The sequence below is a fragment of the Chenopodium album genome, chromosome 8, assembly GCF_948465745.1.
Source record: "Chenopodium album chromosome 8, dcCheAlbu1.1, whole genome shotgun sequence".
NCBI lineage: Eukaryota > Viridiplantae > Streptophyta > Magnoliopsida > Caryophyllales > Amaranthaceae > Chenopodium > Chenopodium album.
This window is the reverse complement of record NC_137841.1, coordinates 76,871,553-76,898,969: the sequence shown is the minus strand read 5'-3', so window position 1 is coordinate 76,898,969 and position 27,417 is coordinate 76,871,553. Positions and strand designations below refer to the sequence as shown.

The 27,417-nt window shown below is 36.8% G+C and overlaps 2 protein-coding genes across 3 annotated transcripts; one reads left to right on the top strand and one right to left on the bottom strand.

The window, feature by feature from the left end:
* The first annotated feature begins 24 nt into the window (after positions 1–24).
* Positions 25–4,751, top strand: LOC145642493 (uncharacterized). The gene is made up of 5 exons (XM_081693702.1): positions 25–754; positions 3,013–3,072; positions 3,255–3,317; positions 3,407–3,475; positions 4,042–4,751. The coding sequence occupies exons 1-5, from the start codon at positions 227–229 to the stop codon at positions 4,279–4,281; spliced, it is 960 nt and encodes a 319-aa protein (XP_081549828.1). The 5' UTR covers positions 25–226; the 3' UTR covers positions 4,282–4,751.
* Positions 4,752–7,175: 2,424 nt separating this feature from the next.
* LOC145556821 (aberrant root formation protein 4-like) lies at positions 7,176–26,313 on the bottom strand. 2 transcript variants are annotated; one of them, XM_081618468.1, is made up of 14 exons: positions 26,116–26,313; positions 25,844–26,020; positions 24,887–25,036; positions 23,633–23,705; positions 23,262–23,437; positions 23,112–23,171; positions 22,743–22,896; positions 22,583–22,642; positions 22,227–22,492; positions 22,081–22,152; positions 21,142–21,219; positions 20,861–21,037; positions 20,621–20,672; positions 7,176–7,614 (listed from the first exon to the last, which is right to left on the bottom strand). In XM_081618468.1, exons 1-14 carry the CDS (start codon positions 26,206–26,208, stop codon positions 7,415–7,417), a joined length of 1,788 nt encoding a protein of 595 aa, XP_081474594.1. In that variant the 5' UTR covers positions 26,209–26,313; the 3' UTR covers positions 7,176–7,414. The 2 variants fall into 2 exon arrangements, with proteins under 2 accessions (XP_081474594.1, XP_081474595.1); XM_081618469.1 differs by having other exon boundaries at positions 22,743–22,893.
* Positions 26,314–27,417: the final 1,104 nt, after the last annotated feature.

The window sequence follows — 27,417 nt, the reverse complement described above, 5'->3', positions numbered from 1 at the left end:
ATCTCACAACTTTGAGTTTATGCGAGTAACCATTATATGAGGGCTCGAGCATCAAGGATGTCTGAACTCTCTTACTCATCCACCCGACTCCTAAGTTATCTTTGCTCGTTAGGTCGTGAGCTCGGGTTTGATTAACTTGTGCAAGGTTTTACATACAATAGGACACACTCTTCTTACCTATGTACAGAGTACGATTAAAAAATAAAAAAATAAAAAAATAAAAAAAATGATTTCCACAATAAAAAAGAAAAGAAAAAACCCACGAATTTCCATAATATTCAGCCCTTCACCCAACACAATACAAAACAACACTCATCCCATCTTTCCATCCATTCCCCCTCATTTTCGCTCTCCTTATTTTCTCTCTCCTCATTTTCTCCTCTCTCTCTCTTTTCTCACCCTCCTTTCCCTTTCGCTTTCTCTCTCCGCCACCATGAAAGACGAGTGGTTAAGAGCAGCAATCATCGACGACACCGTAGTAGCAGACCTTCTACTCCGCCTCAAAGAATCTCCAACCTCCTCTTCTTCTTCCTTCATCCTCAAGCCTCTTCCGCCGTCATGGGGCCTCCGTCAACGCCGCTCCAAACCGCCGTCTTCTTCCTCCTCCGCCGACAAAAAGCGAGAAACTCGCCGGAGTCCCACGACACCTCTCTCCTGGACTTGCGCCGCGTCTCCCAGTGAAGGTTGCGACGAGTCTCTCTCATCTCATACCAACCACCTTCATCCTCAGCCGTCCGATCGGTTCAGATCCAAGGTTAGTCACTCACTTAATTTTCATTTTCCCATTAATTTTTTTTCACTCCCCTTTTTCCACGCTGTCCGTCACTCTAATTCCGTTTTTTCCTAAAACATTCTTTTCAATTTTTCTCAACAGTATTTCCTTCCTTTTTTGAGTGTATTTTTTTTCGAAAATATAAATTCACATTTTTTTGTCCTTTTGAGGACGGATTTACCAAAATACCCTTGTCAGCATCCCGGATCTTCCTCTCCGGCTACCTATGACGTGTCAGCTGGAGGGGGACCCTCCGGAGAGAGAGTAGTGTAAACACGGCTAGATTACCCTTTCCAGATTTACGTAATTACATGTCACGTGAGTAGGAGCGTGTCTGTTTAATCTGAAGAAGAAGATGAAGAAGGAGAGATAAAGAGTGTTGTCACGTTTATTCAGTTTTCTCGTCGCCACCACTTTCCCGGTCAGCTGTCATTCTTGTTTTCCGCTACTAAAATTTTTATTTTTCTTTTTTAGGAAAAATTAAAAAAAGAGAAAAACTTGTTTTTTTAACTTACCTTTTTAATTTTAATTTAATTTAGGAGAAGTGGGTGGAGGTTGGATTTGTCGGAAGTACCCTTGTAAAAGGGTTTAAGAAGTTACAAGGACAATATTGTCAGAAAAAAGAGACATTAGTCATTGGATGACTTACTTTTTACTTCTGTTTAGGAAACTTCCACCCAACGCCTCCTCTTTCTCTCTCCTCAAATGACGTATTTACCCTAGCTAACTAACCTAAATGGCATTCCACTGTTTTCACCTTTAACAAGGGCATAAAGGTCATTTAAATGGAATGGGGATATAGTTTGGGCGTGGGACCCAAGTAGATTGAACCATAGAAGAAAAAGAAAGAGAGGGGGTTGTAAGTTGTTGGTGTGTGGCGTTAGGTCCGCGTTTGGTTTTAAATGGTGTTTTTACTAGATGCTATACTTTACTTGGTTTTTATCCTCTCTTCACGCGCTCATCTCTATTCCCATGCGCCGCTCCTCATTTTTCGGGTTTTTCGCAAGTCAAACAAACGTCTTATCATTATAAGACTACTTTTGCGAGTCACCTACAAGACTAAATCTTATGGTTATAAGTGTACAAGTTCAAATGTGTTCGCCTTGGTGACACGCCCTTAGCTTTTGAAGAAAAAAAAAAAAACTTTAAAGAGTATTATTTTAACTTATTTTTTTAATATTAAAAAATTATAATGGGGTTCGTGGAGTGTAGTAGTGTGCAAGGAACCACTAGTACAATCCCACGCGTTAAGGGAGTGGAGAGGAAGAAGTCACGTGAGGATATGAATGTGGGGGCCATGAATCTCACGTGATAGTAGTGCCACCGGTTGGAGTCGGTCACGTGGCTTAAAGACAGCGGTTATGTTATCAGCTTTGTTGGGCTGGCGGTTAACGGTTGCCGGTGACTAGTAGCAGCCTTCCACGTGGCTGCTGACATTTTTGAAGGTGCTATACTTTTGTTTTAATCTAGTGTTTGCCAGTTCTACTGATCTTATGATGATCCTTAAATCTGAGCCGTCCATGACTTATTGTTTAGTGGGGTTTATGATGGTGATTGAGGGTTGGGATTATCTGGGGTCCCACTTTAAGAGGGTGTTAATATTTGGAAGATGGTGGTTTGAAGTTTCATGTGAGTGATGGATGGGTCATGGGTGGGAATTAGTTGCTTATCCAATAATCTAGGCCCCACTCATTTTTACAAATCATTTTTATTTTTTATTTTCACAAAGCTTTTAAAATCTTGTTAGGTAGGCCAAAGTTTGAATCTTTTTAACCTATCTTTAGATTTTGAAGTTAATTTGCGGGATTTTGAGTTGAAATTATGTTGCAAATTACAAACATTATTATTATTATTATGATTAGTTGTATGTAAAAAAAAATGTTATGGAATTTCCAAATTTGTGAACTTTTGATTGAACCTCCTTCCCTTTTAAATCACTTTTAAGTGGGCCCTCATTCTAAATATCGGTTTTTAATCATGTGGATCTAATGCTAAAACTAGCAATGCTGGTATAAGAGCTTGGAGCAATGTGGAATTGATCTAATTGGAGTAATGACTAATGTTATATGGGGGCATTCTTTCTATTTTTTGTATCAAATGACAGTTATAGCATTCTCAAGTTGGTCACCAAATCATTGTCTTAATTACTTGCTTAAATTGTAGCATGAGTTGTTTCATCTGATTTTGGATTCTTGTACGTGTATAAAATCTGACTTCTTATTCATGGTTGGTTGTTACAGATTTCAGCTTCCACTGAAACCCCGACCACCACGACCAGCAAAAGACCTAGGAGGAAGAAGGTATTGCATCTCTTATGGCCATTTAAGCCTTACTTTTCTATTATCACTGGTGTGTCGAATAAAGTTTATTCGATGCACCCTCTGATGCACCACACAGTTGTTTTCATTTCCTTATTGAAATGATTATTCTGTTTCATATGCTGTGTGATGATCTTATGCGTGATTTTGTCAACTTTTGTTAGACATTTGCTGAACTAAAAGAGGAGGAAAATTCATTGATGAAGGAGCGGACATATTTGAAAAAGGTTTGTATTGTTGAACTTGGTCAGAGTCTTAGCTAGCTTGTTCTTTTTTCTGGAAGTAATTTACTGATGTTATTTTTATCTCTTAACAGGAGTTGGCTTCATTACGCGTAACCTTGAAACAGGAGAGATCAATAAATGAGAATCTAAAGAGAATTAAGGTATGTTTTTATTTCCCCTGATGCGACCTTGTGTTTGTCTTTAACTTAGAAGTTAGCCCTGAGTCCTTTCTGGTGTGCTTTCTTCATTTTGTTTTCTAGTCCTAACCCTGTACTCTATAAAAGATTGCATAAAGATTGACACAAGCTGATATACTGATTAGAAAAGTCACATTCCAAACTTACCGGTTGCCTCACTATTTTGAAATTTCACTGCCCCTATAATCTTTCTATTATGAAATGACAACTATTTGTTGGAATTTGGAATGGAGGTTTAGTAGATACATTGAATTTCATTGTCAAATTTTGAAAGGTTGTTTAGTTGGTAACTGAGTAAAAATTGATTCTTAATGGCTTCGAGTGCTTCTGTGTTTCAACTTCTAGACTGCTGATTGAACTGCACATATGCTTGTGAATGCTGATGCATATGTAACTTTTTTTTTTGACAAATGCATATGTAACTTTACTAAGAGAATTGTTTCAAATGATAGAATTGTTATTTTAGTGGTTATTGAAGGTCTTCATTTGGTGTATAAGATACTAATTCTATTCTTTGACTTGTTCTACAGCTTGACCTTAAAGTAGAATCCAGAATAAAATCAGAAGCAAATTCAGTTGATGAACGCAATAACACGAACAATGGAATATCAGAAGCAGCCTCTTCGAGTGTATCAAGACAAAATAAAATTGAGGATGCTTCAGAGCCCGATTCATTATCACAGAAATGTGCAACATCGCATGATTCCCTATTTATGCTACCTGATCTTAATATGGTGCCAGATGAGGATGCAGTCGTTGGAATGAGCTGATGAAACGAAGTTTCCATTACCTCATTTTCCAAAATTTGAAGCTAACAGTTTCTAAGGTTTACTTCTGGTTGGCGCTTTGTTCAACTGTGCGATGACTGAAGAGCCCTCCATCAGACAGGTGTAATTACAGCAGGACTTAGGGGATTCACTTGGTTATTTACTGCCCAGATGCTAATACAAATCTGGGCAATCTACGATAAGCTTAGTATTCATAGTTGTTAGATAATATACAGATACTCAAATGTTCGTTCTTTTTTCCTTTTTCGGTCAGATTTTCTACCATCTTTGCTCGCTACTGCTCCAAAAATTCGTTGGGGTAAGCCCTTTCACTTCTTTGCATCTAGAACAAAATACGTTACTTAATGTATTCTGTGCCATTATATTCTTTCCTTAATTAGGTATTTATGTCTTATGGGCAGTTGTACAATAGATGTTAGAATCTATCTAATTTCATGACATAATTTAATTTCTTTCTAACTTGAGAAAATATACGGTTTTCTGTTGCATGATATTATCAGCATCAGGAGCTGCCTGAGTACCCAATTTTGGATTCAATATATTCAGCTTTACAGATAGTTCTAGTCAGTACAATGAATTCTATATTATTTACAAGATAATATAGACAAAGTTTATGGTCTATTGGATTCTTTCCTTTGTTTTGTAGCTTTACAAATTTGAATGTAAGATAAAAGATGGTTTGATTATGTAACTCTTCAAGTTCCGTAGGATGTATCTGTATGGAATTTGTTTGTGCATGGATACAATCATACAATCATTGATACTCTGCCTTGGTGATGTGTTTGAGCTACTTAGATTCGGACTCGGTCCATTTTTATTTCAAATGTTGTAACAGAGGGTGAAGATAGATAGCACCCTTGCAAAACTTGATTCCGCGTATTGGTAAATATTGTATGCCTAACTGTAGATTCCTTTCCGACTACATTGTTTTATTATCTATCCTGTCCTAATTGTGGCTGGATAGTGTGTGAAGGGGAAGATAGTATTAGTCAAAAGATTTTCATAACAATTCAAAGACCTACCTTTAAATTTGTATCTATTTAGATAGGCATATTTGGTATGTTTATTGGTAACCATCAAACAAGAGATGCTGGTTGCACAAAGAAAAACATTTGAATCTCGTGAGTAAAAAGTTGACCATTAATTTTCATTCATATTTCACATTTATATTAATAAATTAATACGTGTATTTGGAAGAATATGTCAAAATAACATTAAAAATAGTGTGGTCCAAATATGACTTTTGAAATGGTCTAGGTGGCGTGGAACAGCTGACCAATTGTCATGGTGTTCCCCACCTTGTGGAAGCTTTCATGCCATTAATTGCTACATTTGGGCCTTTCTCCTATTGGGCTTATTGTCGGGAATTCTTTGGGCCTCAAAATGGGCCTGTGTGTGTGTGAGCTGTATTCAACCATGGTAATAGTTGGAAAAGTTGAAATAAAAAATGGGTAATAAATCAGTTTTGACCCGTTTTTGAGTCCGACAGTTGAGCTACCACCGACTATTAAAAGTAGAAAGGAAAGGGTAAAGTAAACAAGACAACATGAAAACATCCACGAACACTTGCATAAATCATTAAATAAAATTTAATAGAGTAAATGTTTTATTTGTTGGTTGACTTGAAATCTTACCCTTCATTTCCCACAATTCATTTCTAATTACTGGTATGTCGGATCTCCCTTTTACATTCTAACTCTAATAAATAATACAATACATGGCTAATTGTTTTTTTATTTTTTTATTTTTTCCCCTAGTACTATTATCTCAATTTTTATATTGTTTTTCATGTACTCCTATTGACTTTTTATATCACTTTTGGATTTTAAGTGTTAATGATTATTAAAAAAAAAAAAGAATTAAATATGGAAGCATATTCATACCCAAAAATATCTCAATAAAGATCGAAAGAGTTGTGTTATTTTAAGGATCTTGCAAACGAACGCCTCCGGGGTGTTAGTTTAACATTTGAAATTTTTAATATTTCCTAAAGTAGTATTAATTTAAGAAATCATGTCAAAATTACGCGTCGATCATTGTAATAAATGTTCATTTTAATTCAATATTTCTATTATTAATTATTTTATCCAACAATATATACTCAATCTCGTCAAAATGTGACCAACAAGAATCACGATAAACTATTTTCTATAGCTGGTAACTTAATTCCAACATTCTAACAAAAAAAAAACACACACACACACTCTACATTTTTATCCCAAGTAAAAAAAGACTAGTATTTGGAGCGGAGGAAGTAACCGCTTAACATTAAGCTTTCACGGTAGAGAAAGTACAAACATTTACCAACTTAGATCCCCACAAAGAATAAGATTATAGATCTGGAGTCAACTAGACATTGCTTGAGTCTAAAGTTTATAAAATGGAAACAAATCCACTCTCTAAGCATATTGTTGCAAGTAGGTATGTAAATATGTAATGGCTGATAAAGATGTATTTTATATAAGGGGGCGGGAATCATGATTGATTTTGTATATCATGTCAGGTAAGCTGCTCACCCTCTCGGAATCATGAATTTTTCTATAACCTATACTTTTTATTTCCTGACAAATATAATAAAAACTTATCCCACTTATACCTGTCTTACACAAAACCAAAGGTAAAAAAAAGATACAAATGTTTTAGAATTGTTCACAAGTCTACTACAGGACGGTGCTTACAGCTATAATCGAGCTCGGACTCTCGGCTACAGCTTCCTTGCATTCTTGTAAGGCCTGAAAGGTTTACCTTCTAAAAAAAAAAGAAAAAAAAAATAGCCCAGCAAATTCAAGAATGAATGGAAATAGAGGGTAAGAAGATACAGAAAATGCAAAACTTATAAAAGAATATAATTAAAGCAAAAGAAAAAGACCTTCAAATTTCAAAAATCAATTGTTCCACTCATTATGTAAAGAATCAATGATGAGTAATGTTGATAGCTTTAACAACAGAGGTATCTTGAAGAGTTTAATAATCTAACCCCCAACTAATCCTGATAACGAGGGGAACACAAAAGAACAATATTTATATAAATGTAATGAAAACAGCCAAGATAGGGGGGGGGGGGGGGGGGGAACATTCAGGTTTGAGTCACCAACCATCATGACTGTCTAATGGTCTATTCAACAAGTTCAATACAGTGGTACAAAACGAGCTCAAGAGGGTTCAATCCGCACATTATGTCCGTTGCAAGTTGCTCATCACCATTCTTGTTTTCTGCATTTATGCTCATCACCAAAGTTCTTAGAGGCAAGAGCCATTTTCTGTACACCTCCTCTAATTTGTTTCTAGACACGACACCTGTGTAGTTTGTGTTCCCTATATCAGCAGTCAATATTCTGGTATCAAAATTTTTGAAACAAAATTCATAGTCTCATACAGATACAGAAACAAATTATGCAAAAAAAAATTATTGGTCTGGAAATTTAAGGGATACTGAGATGTTAATATAAACTTTTTACTACTATGAAATGCCATCACATGCTCATTTTTGTTGGAGGAATGGGTAGTCAAAGATAGGGATCTATTTTACTATTTTAGGACACGGGATATGGAACAAAGAACAGAAAAGAATAGGATGGATCCATTTTCCATCCCCTTTTAATCAACATATCCTTTCACTATTATAAAGAATTTTAAGGAAATGGAAGCATAATCCTTTTCGTCCTTTTCTCCACTCATCACCCTTACCCTTATTTCCATACCCTCCCCTTTCCACCATTAATGCTAACAAAACACATTATTAAGTGATGCAGTAAGTCAAGCTAAGCTTGGTGAGAGCAAAGTAATAATTGTGGCATCTGAGTGCTTTATAGGCTATGAAAAGCTGTGCACCAGGCTAAGAAAGAAGTACATGGTTGCTGTTAGGAACTTAGAGCAAAGCCATACTGGTGCCTAGTTGGGTTCTGGCATCACACATGTCCTAGAACCACAGTGACAGGTCCCTGCATAAGTGATATCAAACTTATCGGCAGCCTGGCTCAATCCAAGGTTCAGAAAGGGATTCCATAACATATCCAGTTATTGCAGGTTTCTGGCCGGGCATAAATAAGATTAAAACGCTTGATTGAGGGGATAACATCAATCCTGGGTCAATCATAATACCTCTTAGCCCAGAAGCCCTTGGAAACCAATAGCCCACGACTAAATAAAGTTTTGCCTTGGAATCTGCATGTAGCCTCCTAGTAACTGCCATTGAATTAACTGGTCATATAGGCTCTTGGCATCCAAGGTAGCCCTCAGAGACTACTCTTAACATAATAACATGTGGCAAGATCTTGCATCTTTGTGTAACCACACTAATGAACAACAGACCAGGTATACCCATGTTACCCTAAATTCTGATAATCTGACCAAACACTAGTTCTATAGACTTTAGAGAATGCAGGAGCTAACTACTCAGATTCTCAAAATTAGGGAAAAAAAGGTTAAAATTCATCCTACTTGTTGATAAGATATCTCGCAAAAATTACACCAAAACTTGACAACCATGAGTAAAGGATAGCTTCCAGCCAAACAGTACTAAGGCCTGGTGAGTGGTGGGCCTGCAAATGATCCCTAAGCACTTAAAACCCTTTAATTGACAGTTTTTTTTTTTTCCCCCTTAGTCCAACTGCACTTCATACCCTATGCAAACCTGGCATGGGTACAAGCAAATGGGCAAATGGCAGGCTGTTGGCACTTCTCAGGCACAAGCCAACGTTGTCCCTTATCCACAACAATGATTATAAGCGTTGTAGGTATTGGTTTGCTGAAGAGGGTTAGCAAGCCCAAACATGTAAAATACTTGTTTACATTAGAGCTGTCAATTCGGGTAAACCGGTCGGGTTTGGGTCGGGTCAACTCGGGTCAGGTCAATTCAGATTAATTCCATAACCTATGCGGGTCAGGTTTGGGTTGGGTCATGCTTGAGTCGGGTCACATCAATCATACTTCTTATCGGGTTTGGGTCGGGTTTAGGTCAGGTTAATAACATGTCAGGTTACATTCGGGTCGGGTAAACAATAAGTCGGTTTTAGTTCGGGTTTTCACGGGTAAGGGTGATTCTCGGGTTCGGTTCAAGACAATAATTTGCCGTTTGGAACTATAAATGATCATTATATGTTGTCATAAATGTTCGTGGCAGGTATGAGTTAATAAAATCGGTGCAAGTTGTAAATCGGTAAATTGGTCGATTAAAGGTAAATTGGATGGTTCCACCCACCCAATTAGACTCTCGGAGGGTATTAGGTACCAAGGTAAACATTTCGGCAATTTTTATTTTAAGGCGAAAAAAGTCCAAAAAATTCGAAAATAATTTAACTTTTTGAGAAATTTTTGATGTTTGGGGCTAGGTGTCAAAAAGATTTGAGATTTTAGGAGGTACATCTCGAGGTCATATAATGTCGTTTTGAACCATATATGATTATTATTTGTTGACATAAATGTTCGTGGTAAACTTGAAGTAATGAAATCGATTCAACTTGTAAATCGGTAAATTGGTCATTAAAAGGCAAATTGGATGGTTCCACCAAACCAATTGGTCTCCGGGAGGGTATAAGGGACCATGGTAAACATTTCGGCAATTTTTATTTTCAGGCAAAAAAAAAGTCGAAAAATTCCAAAATTGAAGGCTAATATCCACACTTTTTGAGAAATTTTGGAGGTTTCAGAGCTGGTTCGAAATGAAATGAGATTTTAGGGGATGCATCTCAGAGTCATATAATGCCGTTTGGATGAATAAATGATCATTATATGTTGTCATAAATGTTCGCTGTAGGCTTGAGTTAATGAAATCGGTTCAAGTTGTAAACCGGTAATTGGGCGTTTAAAGGCAAATTGGATGGTTCAACCCACCCAAATAGACTCTCGGATGGTATTCGGGGCCATGGTATACATTTCGGCGACTTTTATTTCTGGGCGAAAAAGTCAAAAATTTCCAAAATTGAAGTCTAATATTCACGCTTTTTGAGATAATTTTGATGTTTAGGGGCTAGGTATCGAAAAGGCTTGAGATTTTAGAAGATACATCTCGAGGTCATATAATTCCTTTTGGAACCATATATGATCATCATATGTTGTCATAAATGTTCGTGGTAGGCTTGAATTAATGAAATCGGTGCAAGTTGTAATTTGGTAAATTGGCCTTACAAAGGCAAGTAGGATGGTTCCACTCATCCGATTGGACTCCCGGAGGGTATTAGGGACCATGGTAAACATTTCGGCAATTTTTATTTTCGGGCGAAAAAAGTATAAAAATTCCAAAATTGAAGGCTAATATTCATGCTTTTTGAGAAATTTCGAAGGTTTTGGAGCTGGTGTCGAAATGAAATAAGATTTTAGGTGATACATCCCGGGGTCATATAATGCCGTTTGAAACCATAAATTATTTATTATATGTTGTCATAAAAGTTCGTGGTAGGCATGAGTTAATGAAATCGGTGCAAGTTGTAAACCGGTAAATTGGCCGATTAAAGGCCAATTAGATAGTTCCAGCCACCCAATTGGACTCTCGGACGATATTAGGGACCATGGTAAACATTTCACCAATTTTTATTTTTCGAGCGAAAAATGTCTAAAAAATTCAAATATTGAAGGCTAATATCCACGCTTTTTGAGAAATTTTTGAGGTTGCGGGGTTAGGTGTCGAGAAGGTTTGAGATTTTAGTAGATATATCTCGAGGTCATATAATGCCGTTTGGAACCATATATGATCATTATATGTCGTCATAAATGTTCGTCGTAGGCTTGAATTAATTAAATTAATCGGTGCAAGTTGTAAATCGGTAAATTGGCCGTTTAAAGACAACTTGGATGGTTCCACCCACCCAATTGGACTCCATGAGGATATTAGGGACCATGGTAAACATTTCGGCAATTTTTATTGTCGAGCGAAAAAAAGTAAAAAAAATTCCAAAATTGAAGGCTAATATCCACACTTTTTGAGAAATCTTGAAGGTTTTAGGGACTGGTATCGAAAAGACTTCAGATTTTAGAATATACATCTCGGAGTCATATAATGCCGTTTGGAACCATATTTGATCATTATATATAGTAAAAAATGTTCGTAGTAGGTTTGAATTAATGAAATCGGTGCAAGTTGTAATTCGGTAAATTGGACGTTTAAAGGCAAATTGGATGGTTCTACCTAACCAATAAGACTCTTACAGGGTATTAGGGACCATGGTAAAAAATTCGGCAATTTATATTTTCGGGCAAAAAATAGTCGAAAAATTCCAAAATTGAAGGCTAATATCCACAGTTTTTGAGAAATTTTGGAGGTTTCGGAGCTGGTTCGAAATGAAATGAGATTTTGGGGGATGCATCTCGGGGTCATATAATGCCTTTTGGATGTATAAATGATCATTATATGTTGTCATAAATGTTCGCGGTAGGCTTGAGTTAATGAAATTTGATCAAATTATAAACCGGTAAATTGGCCGTTTAAAGGCAAATTGGATGGTTCCACCTAACCAATAAGACTCCCACAGGGTATTAGGGACCATGGTAAACATTTCGGCAATTTTTATTTTTGGGCAAAAAAAAGTCGAATAAATCCAAAATTGAAGGCTAATATCCACAATTTTTGAGAAATTTTGGAGGTTTCGGACCTGGTTTGAAATGAAATGAGATTTTAGGGGATGCATCTCGGGGTCATATAATGCCGTTTGGAAGCATAAATGATCATTATATGCTGTCATAAGTGTTCGCAGTAGGCTTGAGTTAATGAAATCAGTTCAACTTCTAGACCGGTAAATTGGCCGTTTAAAGGCAAACTGGATGGTTCCACCCACCCAAATGGACTCTCGGGTGGTATTAGGGACCATGGTATACATTTCGGCGATTTTTATTTGTGGGCGAAAAAAGTCTAAAATTTCTAAAATTGAAGTCTAATATTCACGTTTTTTGAGATAATTTTGAGGTTTCGGGGCCAGGTGTCGAAAAGGCTTGAGATTTTAGAAGATACATCTCGAGGTCATATAATGCCGTTTGGAACCATATATGATCATCATATAATGTCATAAATGTTTGTGGTAGGTTTGAATTAATGAAATCGGTGCAAGTTGTAATTCGGTAAATTGGCCTTATAAAGGCAAATTGGATGGTTCCACCCATCCGATTGGACTCCCGGAGGGTAGTAGGGACCATGGTAAACATTTCGGCAATTTTCATTTCCGGACGAAAAAAGTATAAAAATTCCAAAATTGAAGGCTAATATTCATGCTTTTTGAGAAATTTCGAAGGTTTTGGAGCTGGTGTCGAAATGAAATAAGATTTTAGGTGATACATCTCGGGGTCATATAATGCCGTTTGAAACCATAAATGATTTATTATATGTTGTCAAAAAAGTTCGTGGAAGGCACGAGTTAATGAAATCGGTGCAAGTTGTAAACCGGTAAATTGGCCGATTAAAGGCCAATTAGATGATTCCAGCCACCCAATTGGACACTCGGAGGGTATTAGGGACCATGGTAAACATTTCAGCAATTTTTATTTTCGGGCGAAAAATGTCTAAAAAATTCAAATATTGAAGGCTAATATCCACGCTTTTTGATAAATTTTTGAGGTTGCGGGGATATGTTTCGAAAAGGCTTGAGATTTTAGGAGATATATCTCGAGGTCATATAATGCCGTTTGGAACCATATATGATCATTATATGTCGTCATAAATGTTCGTTGTAGGCTTGAATTAATTAATTTATTCGGTGCAAGTAGTAAATCGGTAAAATGGCCGTTTAAAGACAACTTGGATGGTTCCACCCACCTAATTGGACTCCCTGAGAATATTAAGAACCATGGTAAACATTTCGGCAATTTTTATTGTCATGCGAAAAAAAGTCAAAAAAATTCCAAAATTGAAGGCTAATATCCACACTTTTTGAGAAATCTTGAAGGTTTTAGGGGACTGGTATCGAAAAGGCTTGAGATTTTAGAGAATACATCTCGGAGTCATATAATGCCGTTTGGAACCATATTTGATCATTATATGTTGTCATAAATGTTCGTTGTAGGTTTGAATTAATGAAATCGGTGCAAGTTGTAATTCGGTAAATTGGCCGTTTAAAGGCAAATTGGATGGTTCCACCTAACCAATAAGACTCCCACAGGGTATTAGGGACCATGGTTAACATATCGGCAATTTTTATTTTCGGGCAAAAAAAAAGTCGGAAAAACTCCAAAATTGAAGGCTAATATCCACCGTTTTTGAGAAATTTTTGAGGTTTCGGAGCTGGTTCGAAATGAAATGAGATTTTAGGGGATGCATCTCGGGGTCATATAATGCCGTTTGGATGCATAAATGATCATTATATGCTGTCATAAATGTTCGCGGTAGGCTTGAGTCAATGAAATCAGTTCAACTTTTAGACCGGTAAATTGGCCGTTTAAAGGCAAATTGGATGGTTCCACCCACCCAAATGGACTCTCGGATGGTATTAGGGACCATGGTATACATTTCGGCGATTTTTATTTCTGGGCGAAAAAAGTCTAAAATTTCTAAAATTGAAGTCTAATATTCACGTTTTTTGAGATAATTTTGAGGTTTCGGGGCCAGGTGTCGAAAAGGCTTGAGATTTTAGAAGATACATCTCTAGGTCATATAATGCCGTTTGGAACCATATATGATCATTATATGTTGTCATAAATATTTGTGGTAGGTTTGAATTAATGAAATCGGTGCAAGTTGTAATTCGGTAAATTGGCCTTATAAAGGCAAATTGGATGGTTCCACCCATCCGATTGGACTCCCGGAGGGTAGTAGGGACCATGGTAAACATTTCGGCAATTTTTATTTCCGGGCGAAAAAAGTATAAAAATTCCAAAATTGAAGGCTAATATTCATGCTATTTGAGTAATTTCGAAGGTTTTGAAGCTGGTGTCGAAATGAAATAAGATTTTAGGTGATACATCTCGGGGTCATATAATGCCGTCTTAAACCATAAATGATTTATTACATGTTGTCGTAAAAGTTCGTGGTAGGCATGAGTTAATGAAATCGGTGCAAGTTGTAAACCGGTAAATTGGCCGATTAAAAGCCAATTAGATGGTTCCAGCCACCCAATTGGACTCTCGGAGGGTATTAGGGACCATGGTAAACATTTCATCAATTTTTATTTTCGGGCGAAAAATGTCTAAAAAATTCAAATATTGAAAGCTAATATCCACGCTTTTTGAGAAATTTTTGAGGTTGCGGGGCTAGGTTTCGAAAAGGCTTGAGATTTTAGGAGATATATCTCGAGGTCATATAATGCCGTTTGGAACCATATATGATCATTATATGTCGTCATAAATATTCGTCGTAGACTTGAATTAATTAATTTAATCGGTGCAAATTGTAAATCGGTAAAATGGCCGTTTAAAGACAACTTGGATGGTTCCACCCACCCAATTGGACTCCCCGAGGATATTAGGGACCATGGTAAACATTTCGGCAATTTTTATTGTCGAGCGAAAAAAAGTCAAAAAAAATTCCAAAACTGAAGGCTAATATCCACACTTTTTGAGAAATCTTGAAGGTTTTAGGGGCCTGGTATCGAAAAGGCTTGAGATTTTAGAGGATACATCTCGGAGTCATATAATGCCGTTTGGAACCTTATTTGATCATTATATGTTGTCATAAATGTTCGTTGTAGGTTTGAATTAATGAAATCTGTGCAAGTTGTAATTCGGTAAATTGGCCGTTTAAAGGCAAATTGGATGGTTCAACCTAACCAATAAGACTCCCACAGGGTATTAGGGACCATGGTAAACATTTCGGCAATTTTTATTTTCGGGCCAAAAAAAAGTTGAAAAACTCCAAAATTGAAGGCTAATATCCACCATTTTTGAGAAATTGTGAAGGTTTCGGAGCTGGTTCGAAATGAAATGAGATTTTAGGGGAGGCATCTCGGGGTCTTATAATGCCGTTTGGATGCATAAATGATCATTATATGTTGTCATAAATGTTCGCGGTAGGCTTGAGTTAATGAAATCGGTTCAACTTCTAGACCGTTAAATTGGCCGTTTAAAGGCAAATTGGATGGTTCCACCCACCCAAATGGACTCTCGGATGGTATTAGGGACCATGGTATACATTTCGGCGATTTTTATTTCTGGGGAAAAAAGTCTAAAATTTCCAAAATTGAAGTCTAATATTCACGTTTTTTGAGATAATTTTGAGGTTTCGGGGCCAGGTGTCGAAAAGGCTTGAGATTTTAGAAGATACATCTCGAGGTCATATAATGCCGTTTGGAACCATATATGATCATCATATGTTGTCATAAATGTTTGTGGTAGGCTTGAATTAATGAAATCGGTGCAAGTTGTAATTCGGTAAATTGGCCTTATAAAGGCAAATTGGATGGTTCCACCTATCCGATTGGACTCCCGGAGGGTATTATGGACCATGGTAAACATTTCGGCAATTTTTATTTCCGGGCGAAAAAAGTATAAAAATTCCAAAATTGAATAAAAGTTGTAAACCGGTAAATTGGCCGATTAAAGGCCAATTAGATGGTTCCAGCCACCCTATTGGATTCTCGGAGGGTATTAGGGACCATGGTAAACATTTCAGCAATTTTTATTTTCGGGCGAAAAATGTCTAAAAAATTCAAATATTGAAGGCTAATATCCACGCTTTTTGAGAAATTTTTGAGGTTGCGGGGCTAGGTTTCGAAAAGGCTTGAGATTTTAGGAGATATATCACGAGGTCAAATAATGCCGTTTGGAACCATATATGATCATTATATGTCGTCATAAATGTTCGTCGTAGGCTTGAAGGTGCAAGTTGTAAATCGGTAAAATGGCCGTTTAAAGACAACTTGGATGGTTCCACCCACCCAATTGGACTCCCTCAGGATAGTAAGGACCATGGTAAACATTTCGGCAATTTTTATTGTCGAGCGAAAAAAAGTCAAAAAAATTCCAAAAATTGAAGGCTAATATCCACACTTTTTGAGAAATCTTGAAGGTTTTAGGGGCCTGGTATCGAAAAGGCTTGAGATTTTAGAGGATACATCTCGGAGTCATATAATGCCGTTTGGAACCATATTTGATCATTATATATTGTCATAAATGTTCGTTGTAGGTTTAAATTAATGAAATCGGTGCAAGTTGTAATTCGGTAAATTGGCCGTTTAAAGGCAAATTGGATGGTTCCACCTAACCAATAAGACTCCCACAGGGTATTAGGGACCATGGTAAACATTTCGGCAATTTTTATTTTCGGGCAAAAAAAAGTCGAAAAACTCCAAAATTGAAGGCTAATATCCACCGTTTTTGAGAAATTTTGGAGATTTCGGAGCTGGTTCGAAATGAAATGAGATTTTAGGGGATGCATCTCGGGGTCATATAATGTCGTTTGGATGCATAAATGATCATTATATGTTGTCTTAAATGTTCGCGGTAGGCTTGAGTTGATGAAATCGGTTCAAAATCTAGACCGGTAAATTAGTCGTTTAAAGGCAAATTGGATGGTTCCACCCACCCAAATGGACTCTCGGATGGTATTAGGGACCATGGTATACATTTCGGCGATTTTTATTTCTGGGCGAAAAAAGTCTAAAATTTCCAAAATTGAAGTCTAATATTCACGTTTTTTGAGATAATTTTGGGGTTTCGGGGCCAGGTGTCGAAAAGGCTTCAGATTTTAGAAGATACATCTCGAAGTCATATAATGTCGTTTGGAACCTTATATGATCATCATATGTTGTCATAAATGTTCGTGGTAGGCTTGAATTAATGAAATCGGTGCATGCTGTAAATCGGTAAATTGGCCTTATAAAGGCAAATTGGATGGTTCCACCCATCCGATTGGACTACCGGAGGGTATTAGGGACCATGGTAAACATTTCGGCAATTTTTATTTCCGGGCGAAAAAAGTATAAAAATTCCAAAATTGAAGGCTAATATTCATGTTTTTTGAGAAATTTCGAAGGTTTTGGAGCTGGTGTCGAAATGAAATAAGATTTTAGGTGATACATCTCGGGGTCATATAATGCCGTCTGAAACCATAAATGATTTATTATATGTTGTCATAAAAGTTCGTGGTAGGCATAAGTTAATGAAATCGGTGCAAGTTGTAAACCGGTAAATTGGCCGATTAAAGGCCAATTAGATGGTTCCAGCCACCCAATTGGACTCTCTGAGGGTATTAGGGACCATGGTAAACATTTCAGCAATTTTTATTTTCGGGCGAAAAATGTCTAAAAAATTCAAATATTGAAGGCTAATATCCACGCTTTTTGAGAAATTTTTGAGGTTGCGGGGCTAGGTTTCGAAAAGGCTTGAGATTTTAGGAGATATATCTCGAGGTCATATAATGCCGTTTGGAACCATATATGATCATTATATGTCGTCATAAATGTTCGTCGTAGGCTTGAATTAATTAATTTAATCGGTGCAAGTTGTAAATCGGTAAAATGGCCGTTTAAAGACAACTTGGCTGGTTCTACCCACCCAATTGGACTCCTTGAGGATATTAGGGACCATGGTAAACATTTCGGCAATTTTTATTGTCGAGCGAAAAAAAGTCAAAAAAATTTCAAAATTGAAGGCTAATATCCACACTTTTTGAGAAATCTTGGTTTTAGGGGCGTGGTATCGAAAAGGCTTGAGATTTTAGAGGATACATCTCGGAGTCATATAATGCCGTTTGGAACCATATTTGATCATTATATGTTGTCATAAATGTTCGTTGTAGGTTGGAATTAATGAAATCGGTGCAAGTTCTAATTCGGTAAATTGGTCGTTTAAAGGCAAATTGGATGGTTCCAAATAATCAATAAGACTCCCATAGGGTATTAGGGACCATGGTAAACATTTCGGCAATTTTTATTTTCGGGCAAAAAAAAGTCGAAAAACTCCAAAATTGAAGGTAATATCCACCGTTTTTGAGAAATTTTGGAGGTTTCGGAGTTGGTTCGAAATGAAATGAGATTTTAGGGGATGCATCTCTGGGTCATATAATGTCGTTTGGATGCATAAATGATCATTATATGTTGTCATAAATGTTCGCGGTAGGCTTGAGTTAATGAAATCGGTTCAAGTTCTAAACCGGTAAATTGGTTGTTTAAAGGCAAATTGGATAGTTCCACCCACCCAAATGGACTCTCGGATGGTATTAGGGACCATGGTAAACATTTCGGCAATTTTTAATTCCGGGCGAAAAAAGTATAAAAATTCCAAAATTGAAAGCTAATATTCATGCTTTTTGAGAAATTTCGAAGGTTTTGGAGCTGGTGTCGAAATGAAATAAGATTTTAGGTGATACATCTCGGGGTCATATAATGTCGTATGAAACCATAAATGATTAATTATATGTTGTCATAAAAGTTCGTGGTAGGCATGAGTTAATGAAATCGGTGCAAGTTGTAAACCGGTAAATTGGCCGATTAAAGGCCAATTAGATGGTTCCGGCTACCCAATTTGACTCTCGGAGGGTATTAGGGATCATGGTAAACATTTCAGCAATATTTATTTTCGGGCGAAAAATGTCTAAAAAATTCCAATATTGAAGGCTAATATCCACGCTTTTTGAGAAATTTTTGAGGTTTCGGAGCTGGTTCGAAATGAAATGAGATTTTAGGGGATGCATCTCGGGGTCATATAATGCCGTTTCGATGTATAAATGATCATTATATGTTGTCATAAATGTCTGCGGTAGGCTTGAGTTAATGAAATCGGTTCAAGTTGTAAACCGGTAAATTGGCCGTTTAAAGGCAAATTGGATGGTTCCATCCACCCAAATGGACTCTCGGATGGTATTAGGGACCATGGTATACATTTCGGCAATTTTTATTTCTGGGCGAAAAAAGTCAAAAATTTCCAAAATTGAAGTCTAATATTAACGCTTTTTGAGATAATTTTGAGGTTTCGAGCCAGGTGTCGAAAAGGCTTGAGATTTTAGAAGATATATCTCGAGGTCATATAATGCCGTTTGGAACCATATATGATCATCATATGTTGTCATAAATGTTCGTGGTAGGCTTGAATTAATGAAATCGGTGCAAGTTGTAAATCGGTTAATTGGCCTTATAAAGGCAAATTGGATGGTTCCACCCATCCGATTGGACTCCCGGAGGGTATTAGGGACCATGGTAAACTCGGGTTCGGTTCAGGACTATAAATTATGGGTTACATTCGGGTCGGGTCATCTCCAGGTCCGTTCATGTTCGGGTTCAGGTCACACATACTCGGGTCAACTCGGGCCTATGGTTGGTTTCAGGTCGGGTTTAGGTCACCATTTTTTCGGGTTCAGATGGGTCGCTTAATAATCGGTTTTGAGTCCGTATTTCGGGACGGGTCAACTTTTGCCGGTTCTAGTTTACATAGATTGTTGAGGATATAGAAATTTTAGAGCTGTATTGAGACTCATCAATCATCATTCCTAGTCCAAGATATTCACACGGCCAAGAGTCTTTCCCATCTTGTCTATGATCGACATGTTTAACATTTAATAGATCACCATCCCCGTGAGCTGCAGAATCCCAAATGACACAGGAAAACTCTAGGCTCGGTGCATCCAAGCAAAATCACTCAGAACCCCCAAAACCCACCTACTGTGCCAAGCTTACTCTCCTACAATAAGAAAAGGTTCATAGTTATAAATAAGGTTCACTAGATTCTAGCTGTAAATTCTCACTCCCGCAGTGTAGCAGACCATGCAAATCAGAGGAATCATACTGTTGAGAGATTCTCAAGGCACATATGTATAGTCTTTACCTCAATCATGGTAACAGAGTCTTAATCTTAAAATAAAATATTGCAGCACAAACTCCTATGATTTGGAATTGACCATGTGCGGTATTTATGGATACTTTGTGATTGTATTTATGGATTTTCCTTAGTTCAGCAATGCCAATTGCTTCTCAGATCCAAAGACTATACTTTGATCTTTGAAATCTAGAAATCAAGGAAATTTTCACTATCTTACTTGACTTTAATGGTTCTAAGACACTCCGCGATCATGAGTTATACTCCAACATTTGTCCAGCGTGTGTCAAGACCAGGGACAAAGTGGTTATAAGCTTATAACACTTAATTAACCTTAAATCTGGATCTATTGACCTCCATTTTCGTGAATGTTTGTGATATAGGCAAATCTCACCATACATGCAATTTTTTGCAAACATCACTCTAAGCCTCTAAGGGCCAGGGTGACCTACATATCTCACATCTAAGACATGCCAAGATTATCATATTTAAGGTCACTTGACAGCAGTGAGCCTGTGAGTTACACGCATTGGTTCAGTCATACTGCAGGTGAGAGATAGTAGTAACACAGAAGAATGAAGTCAATTCATATGTACAGATACAAAGCAAGCCACTCATAGAGACAAATTGATTCAAGTATAAGCAATATGCTCACCTGTTTTCTCTGCTATTAGAACATATCTATACAGGTTAAGAGCTGAAAGAACCTGCAATTTACGAATTAAATTAATGACAACAAAGTGGAATCAGAAGATATATAGGAACATACAGTCTGCCCATTCTTCCCAAGACATCATAAGAGGAACAGAATAAGAGTACCAGGATCAGAAACAATATAAAATAACCAAGAAGCCAATTAAAAAATCATTAAAGTTAAGGAATGTAATAGTAATACCGCATCACTTTGCTCAGGGAGAGAAGGTGGTCCTCCATTGGGGGGTCTCAAAACAAATTCTACCAATTCAAGTATGCTAGCATTCCAGAAAGTGCAGCTAGAAGACACTTTCTCTTCTCGCAGTTTAAGATAATCATTTCGAAGATTCTCCCTAACGCAATCTAAAAGTATTGCCACCTGCAAAAAGTACCAACTGGCTAGATGAGTGATGCAGAGTCCACTATGTCGATAGTGGGATTATAGATCAATGTAACTACAGAAATAAGGAGACAAGGTCTAACCATGGATGAATAGGTGCTAGATTTAACCAAGACCTGCATTATGTCAAGCCTTAAAGAAGCTGGATTATCAGCAAGCACCTGTCATTTGATCAGATCCCAGGAGAATGACGAAATGATTAACATTCTTAAGTATGTATATAACAAAAGACTTAGCACCACGATGTTTTAATATATAATATGAGATACAATCTATAAGATGAAAGACACAATATATAATAATTCAACATCTTTAGCTCAAGGAAAAAAGAAACAAAGATATGCAGCAAACAGGGCAATAAGGTGCATCAAGCCACCAGCCCTATAAACTGCAAGCTCTTCAAGTGCAAGAATTCTTTGCCATAAGAAATAGCAGAGCACACTACAATAAACATGTTACAAAAAAGTGGGGAGGAAAACTGGGACAACTGGCACACAATTTTTTTTTTTAACCTCCAATTTTAGTAGTTGCTAACATTTTACTCATCTCTGAGTGAGATGTGGAGTTCTATTGATAGGGTACTAAGCATATGGCTCACTCTATAAGCCATAGACCAAAAGATTTCACTTGGGATCCCCTAATCATGTGATTGAGGTTCATATCCCAACCACTGAGTGGTGGAGGGACTGTCACAGTACGGACTTGGGCCCATGACATCCCAGCACTTTTAATGGAGGGCTAGCAAAGGAGTAAGGTTTTGGTAACAGCCTTCTATAGATTAAATAAAGAGAGAGAATTTTGAACAGATCATTCTAGGGCTTCATTTTTATAGAGTGGTTTAGAACTGAACTTCATAGGAAAGCCTCTAGTCTGCTATGGCACATCACGCAACCACATGTCATGAATGAACATAAGAATATTTCCACAAACATACTAAGAGTTTGTATACTTGAATGTTTGATTATGTGAAAACATAATGCGAACAAGGAATGAAAATACACAGGGCTCTAGAGAGATCTCACCCTTTTTAAGGTAGCAAAAGCCATCTTTCTTAACTCAGCATCCGGAGCATACATGATGACTGACAGAATAGCCTGAATATTTTCTAACATCAGCAAGAGATCAGAGGAAATGATTCATGATTTATTGGGACATGGCAGGAGAATACCTGCAGAGTAGAAATAAGACTGGGTGTAAAGGATGAGCATATCATGTCTTCATTCACATCTTGTTCACTGTTTTCTGTGATGACCAGCAAGAAGTCTGTTGCATGCTTCTTTAGGACCCAAGGCAGCTCACCTAAAGAGAATATGTACTTCATCATGCCTATAGTTGACCATCTTCTACTTTGGGAGGTCCTAAGATCATTCTTAAGAAGACTGACATCCTGCCCAGCTGCCTGAGAGACTTCATCAGATATATGCCCCCAAATCACTGGATCAAAAGACGAGAAAGAAGTGTAGCAATGAAACAGGACAGTACTTGAGAAGATAGTACAGTAGAATAATCATGACAAATACTCACTTGAAAGCACTGCTCCATGTTTGACATAGCAAAAGCAATCCATATAATCATCCATTTCATCTGGACATCATAGATGGGAAGAGGAAAGGAATCACCACGACAGATGCCAAGATAAATGGAAAGTTGACAAGGAAGAGGGCAGACGAAGTTGATAGCTCACCACCACGTATAAGATTGATAAGTGGATCAACTCCAAGGCCACATACAAGATCCGCATATGATAAACCACAATACGGAAAGAAGCTTGATAATGTTTGAACAAAGGAAAGACTAGACGAAACTTCATCCCCCGCGCTGATCGAAACAACAGTCTGCTGGACACGTAATAAACAAGCATTACATAACATAGTAAAGCCTGCTAAAGTGAAGGAAACAAAATGGAGATGAAAGCCAAAAATAAATGTTATTAACAATGAAGTTAAGGCTTATAAGCAATGGGTTCTCAAAAATAGGTAAGAGATGGAACTTATATCTCAATTAATGAATTGAAGATATTACAGAAACATAAAATTAGGAGATGAGTACCAACCATGATTTGCATTACATACAAGCTGAGTAAGCCACGAAGTTGTCCATTTGCTCCATCCTCCTGTTGGTCAAGAATTCATCAAATTGATTAGCCAGATCGAGATTGGACCGAGAAAGTATGATAAATTTCACAAGTCATAGATTAACAGACCAATTTTTTACATGCTCCTAGCATGGAATTGGCAATGCTAATAGCCCCTTCAAACAAATCCTTGAAGCCTATATCTCTATCATCCAAATCGAAAGACGCAGCCTTCACAGCATTAAGGATGATGGGAAGAGCAACTTTAATTTGTTCAGCCTGACGTCTACTTATGGAGAGAAATGCTGGGGAAAAAAAAATTCATTATTCTTCCAGCCCAATGAAGAATATTTGGACATTCAAACTATTGACACTTGTATATTGAAATTGAATTATAATTAAAGTCAAAATCTACAATTAGAAGAAAAATGTTGCATCAAAGTAAAAAACACTCCTTTTTTCCTTTGAAGAAGTGTGTGCTCAAGGCATACAGTAGGCACCTTTAGAGACCCCGCGTAGAAGAGCAGAAACATAACCAGATGCATCAGTTGTTTTCCCATAGGAATCCAATGCCTGCTCCAATGATATCAAGTTGTCAGAAATGTAAAATCAACACGAAACAATAGCACAGTAGAATAATTAACGCATCCATCATCAACAAGATGTGGCCAACAATCATTCTAATTCTCCAATTAAGCATGAGATAAATAGATGATTAAGCACACAAGTATTTCCATGCAATCTGAAGCAGACCATAGCCATGCCAATAACACTTCTGAAAAGCAACATCACAACATATGAAACTGAAAGTTAGTTTTTGAGGAAGAAAGAGTTGCTCTGGCATAGACACTAAATTATGGACTATTCTTTAGCCGTATAACTTCAGAGTCAGAGCTAACAGGCTATGAACTATGATTTCTATTGTCACTTAGGTAAGTATAAATCAATAATTTTGTGATTTATAAATTCTTGAAAACGTTAACAAATATTTTACCGAGAAAAAAAAATGACCGATAGATTCCAAAAGAAAATTTTTTTTTTTTCTTTTTTTCCATCAATAGACAAAGATAGCAAGCTGAAAGTCAGGAAAGTAAATTAATCAATACAAGTAATACACAGGGGAGCCAATCAAATGCCTTTCAGGTATTTTGAGACTTTAGCCTTGCTGTAATTACAGAAATATAACGATGCTTGGTACCACAGTGTCCCTTTCTCATGGAAAAATTGTGTATTCCTACTATCCTCATAGCTTGGCACTCTCAGTTTTTGTTTCTTTGCTCCTTATTTTGAGAGCACATTTCCCTCTAGAATTACAGAAATTCCAATCGTTTCGAGGCAGCTTTGTGTTATCACTACTTTGACTTCCCCTCTCAACCCTGACACCGAAGAGAAAGGTAAATGAAGAAGGAAAAAAAGGAATAGGACAAATGGACGAGTGAGGACATTAGGCAATTTGCTTAAACTACAATAAATATGTCCAAACATTATGCTCATGTTTCCAGACTCCCTACTAATCCTTTTTCAATCTATTATGCTATAGACATCAAAAAAGGGATTCAATTATACGAAGTATGCAGTAACACTGTGTACTAGACAGCTAGTTCACAAACATTTGCTAAATCAGTTAATAACACGTAAGAAATAATATAGCTTACGAACTGAATCATACAAGAGTGGGGGGGGGGGGGTGATTCCAATGCATGTTTATGGAAAATTTTACACCAAATGAAGCACACAGGTTTGAAAGTATATACCTCAGAGAACACTGAAATCATGTCGCGTGGGCTACATTTTGTTGTGAAGTGATCAATAACACTTTCAACAATTTCACGGCACCTCTGGGACACTCCTGCAAACTTGGCAATAGCCTTGGGCATCTCAAATGAAAGTGCATCAACAATAGCCTGTTAAAAACTAACTTGTTAAAGGTATCCTCACTAGACGGGGCCGGGCAAGGCTACTTAGTACTTACATAGTTAATTAGTTACATCTAGACCTGGTTATTGGGCGGGTCGGGTCAGGGTCGGTTGCGGGTCAGGGTCAAAGAGGGTCACATTTTATAGGGTCGGGCCAATGCGGGTCGCGGGTCGATAATGGGCGGGCCTACAAAATATCAATTAAAATAAATATTGGACAAAGCCATTATTAAATACATATGGATACAAATTAATCTATATAATTATTTTTACATTATGTATTTTCTTTATCAACTAAATTGGAAAAACATGTTGGCCCTATATTGACCCTACCCAATAAGGGCCCTGTCCATTAATAGCCCTGTCCATTAAAAGCCCTATAAGCTTGGCCCTGACCCTATTATCATTGGGCTACCCTGTCCAATAACCACCTCTAGTTACATCCAACCCCCCTTACCCCGCCAATGGCAAGAGTTAGATTAAAGGCATAGGGATGATGTTGTTGATGTAGAATGGTAGATGATCCATAACATGTATAGCAACGTTCTCAAAATGTATTTAAAAGGGTTCTTTCAGTAACAACAATAATCAAACAACTCAATTAAACAGCTCATAACACATCCAAAACATAAAAGTAATTTCTTCAACTAAACCCCAACAATACCCTTTTCCTAATTTCTGCTAAATATGTTCTTCAATCTTCAATGTAACACATGCCCACAAAACCCTATTCACACAAATTCAAAATCAAACCTCCAAACCCCAGATTTTGTAGAGAGAAACAGAAAATAGTACCTGATCAAGAGAAGGATTTGAGAGGAAAGAATGAATATGAGTAAGAACAACAATTGAATTGTTTCGATTTCCTTCATCATCAGGATCTGAAATAGCAGCGTCAGAAATTGAGCTGAGAAACTCAACAGTCCCAGAAATTACTTCTTCCGATTGACGAATATCACCATCTTCTACTGCCTACAACAAAGAATCAATAAAGGGTACATGTAAAAACAGCTGAAATGGGTGTTTAAACTTTCTGATCAAATGCGAAAAGGGATGAAAGTGAAAACCTTGGAGCAGGAGTCGAGGAATTGTTGGAGGCGAAGAATCAAGGGTTGCGAAGAAGGAGAAGCTGTAGATGTTTCTTCTGATGGTGCTGACATTATTGAAGCTTTGTGCTGAGTTTTAGCGCGATTCTATTGCTGCTCAATTTTGGGATTTTGGAGTAAAGTTTCCAGTGAATTCGCGGGAAGATGACATACACCCTTTTTTTTTTTGGGTAACACCATTGCCAAAATATGGGTCAAATTTTGCCGAAATATGGGTCAAATTTTGAAAACTGTTACCGTAATCTACAAAAAGGAAATACAGTAATGTTGAATCTTGTTTGATTAGTCTATATTATGAAAATAGATATATAAACATTTTAATAAGTGAACAAGTGTATTGGAGACTGCACAAAGTCAAATGGGGTAAAAATAAAGGACATAGGGAAAGTAAGACAGAGGTGTGAAATTCTGAGTGTCTAGGTCGGGTTGAATCAACTCTTGGCACATAGCACCTACTCCCTCTGTCCCTTTATTTTTTGCCTCATAGCCAATTTTTGGGTCAAACTTTGAAAACTTGATCATATGTATGTTAGTAAATGCTAATTTGCACAAGATTTATAGCAAAATTGTCAAAAATTCATGGATTTTTTTATACCGGGATTTGTGAGCAAGTACTTTAAAACAGTGCTATAAAAAAATATTAATAATGGTATTTGGATTGACTTTATTTTTCAACGACTACCATTATAAACGTGTGCTTTTAGTTTACTCTTATAAATTGGTTTTTTAAAACCCTCTTGTCTTCGACTCTTCGTTCATCTTTACTTATACGGAGTACTTTCATCCTTATCTTACCTTACATTTCATTTTTTTTCCTTTTTATTTGTTACTATGTATTTTTAAAAAATTCTTATTTTGTTATCTTATGATTATACTATTTACATGTGAAACATGTTTCTTAATCATTATATTATGTTGACTTATGAACACAATTCTTCTAAATAGCTTTAACAAAATGTTTATCTTATTGCTTGACGGAATTGAAACCTCTAATTTTACTCATTAAACCAGGTGTTACTTTCACCAATTGTGTATTTTTGTTAGGCAAAAGGTAACGAACGCTCTAGGACGTTAGATAAGAAAATTAAATGTGGAAATATTATAACTAAATTAGCAATTTACACTGATCCACATATGATTTTGCCATACATTTTAAATTTAATATTATTTAAAGTAAAACTCCATCCCCTAAAAAAAAAAAAATAATTATTATTATTTTACTAACGTCTCGAGACGTTTTTCAGCAAGATCCTTTTTTTTTAT

Excerpts from the sequence above, each read along its gene's own strand:
- LOC145556821 (XM_081618468.1), bottom strand. The coding sequence starts at position 26,208 with ATGTCAGCACCATCAGAAGAAACATCTACAGCTTCTCCTTCTTCGCAA. Across the intron at positions 22,643-22,742 it reads TATCAATCTTATACGTGGTG|ATGAAATGGATGATTATATG; the intron begins GTGAGCTATCAA and ends TATGATGTCCAG. Across the intron at positions 21,220-22,080 it reads CTTTTGCTACCTTAAAAAGG|GTGCTTGCTGATAATCCAGC; the intron begins GTGAGATCTCTC and ends ATCAAATGACAG.
- LOC145642493 (XM_081693702.1), top strand. The coding sequence starts at position 227 with ATGATTTCCACAATAAAAAAGAAAAGAAAAAACCCACGAATTTCCATA. Across the intron at positions 755-3,012 it reads CCGATCGGTTCAGATCCAAG|ATTTCAGCTTCCACTGAAAC; the intron begins GTTAGTCACTCA and ends TGGTTGTTACAG. Across the intron at positions 3,318-3,406 it reads AGCGGACATATTTGAAAAAG|GAGTTGGCTTCATTACGCGT; the intron begins GTTTGTATTGTT and ends ATCTCTTAACAG.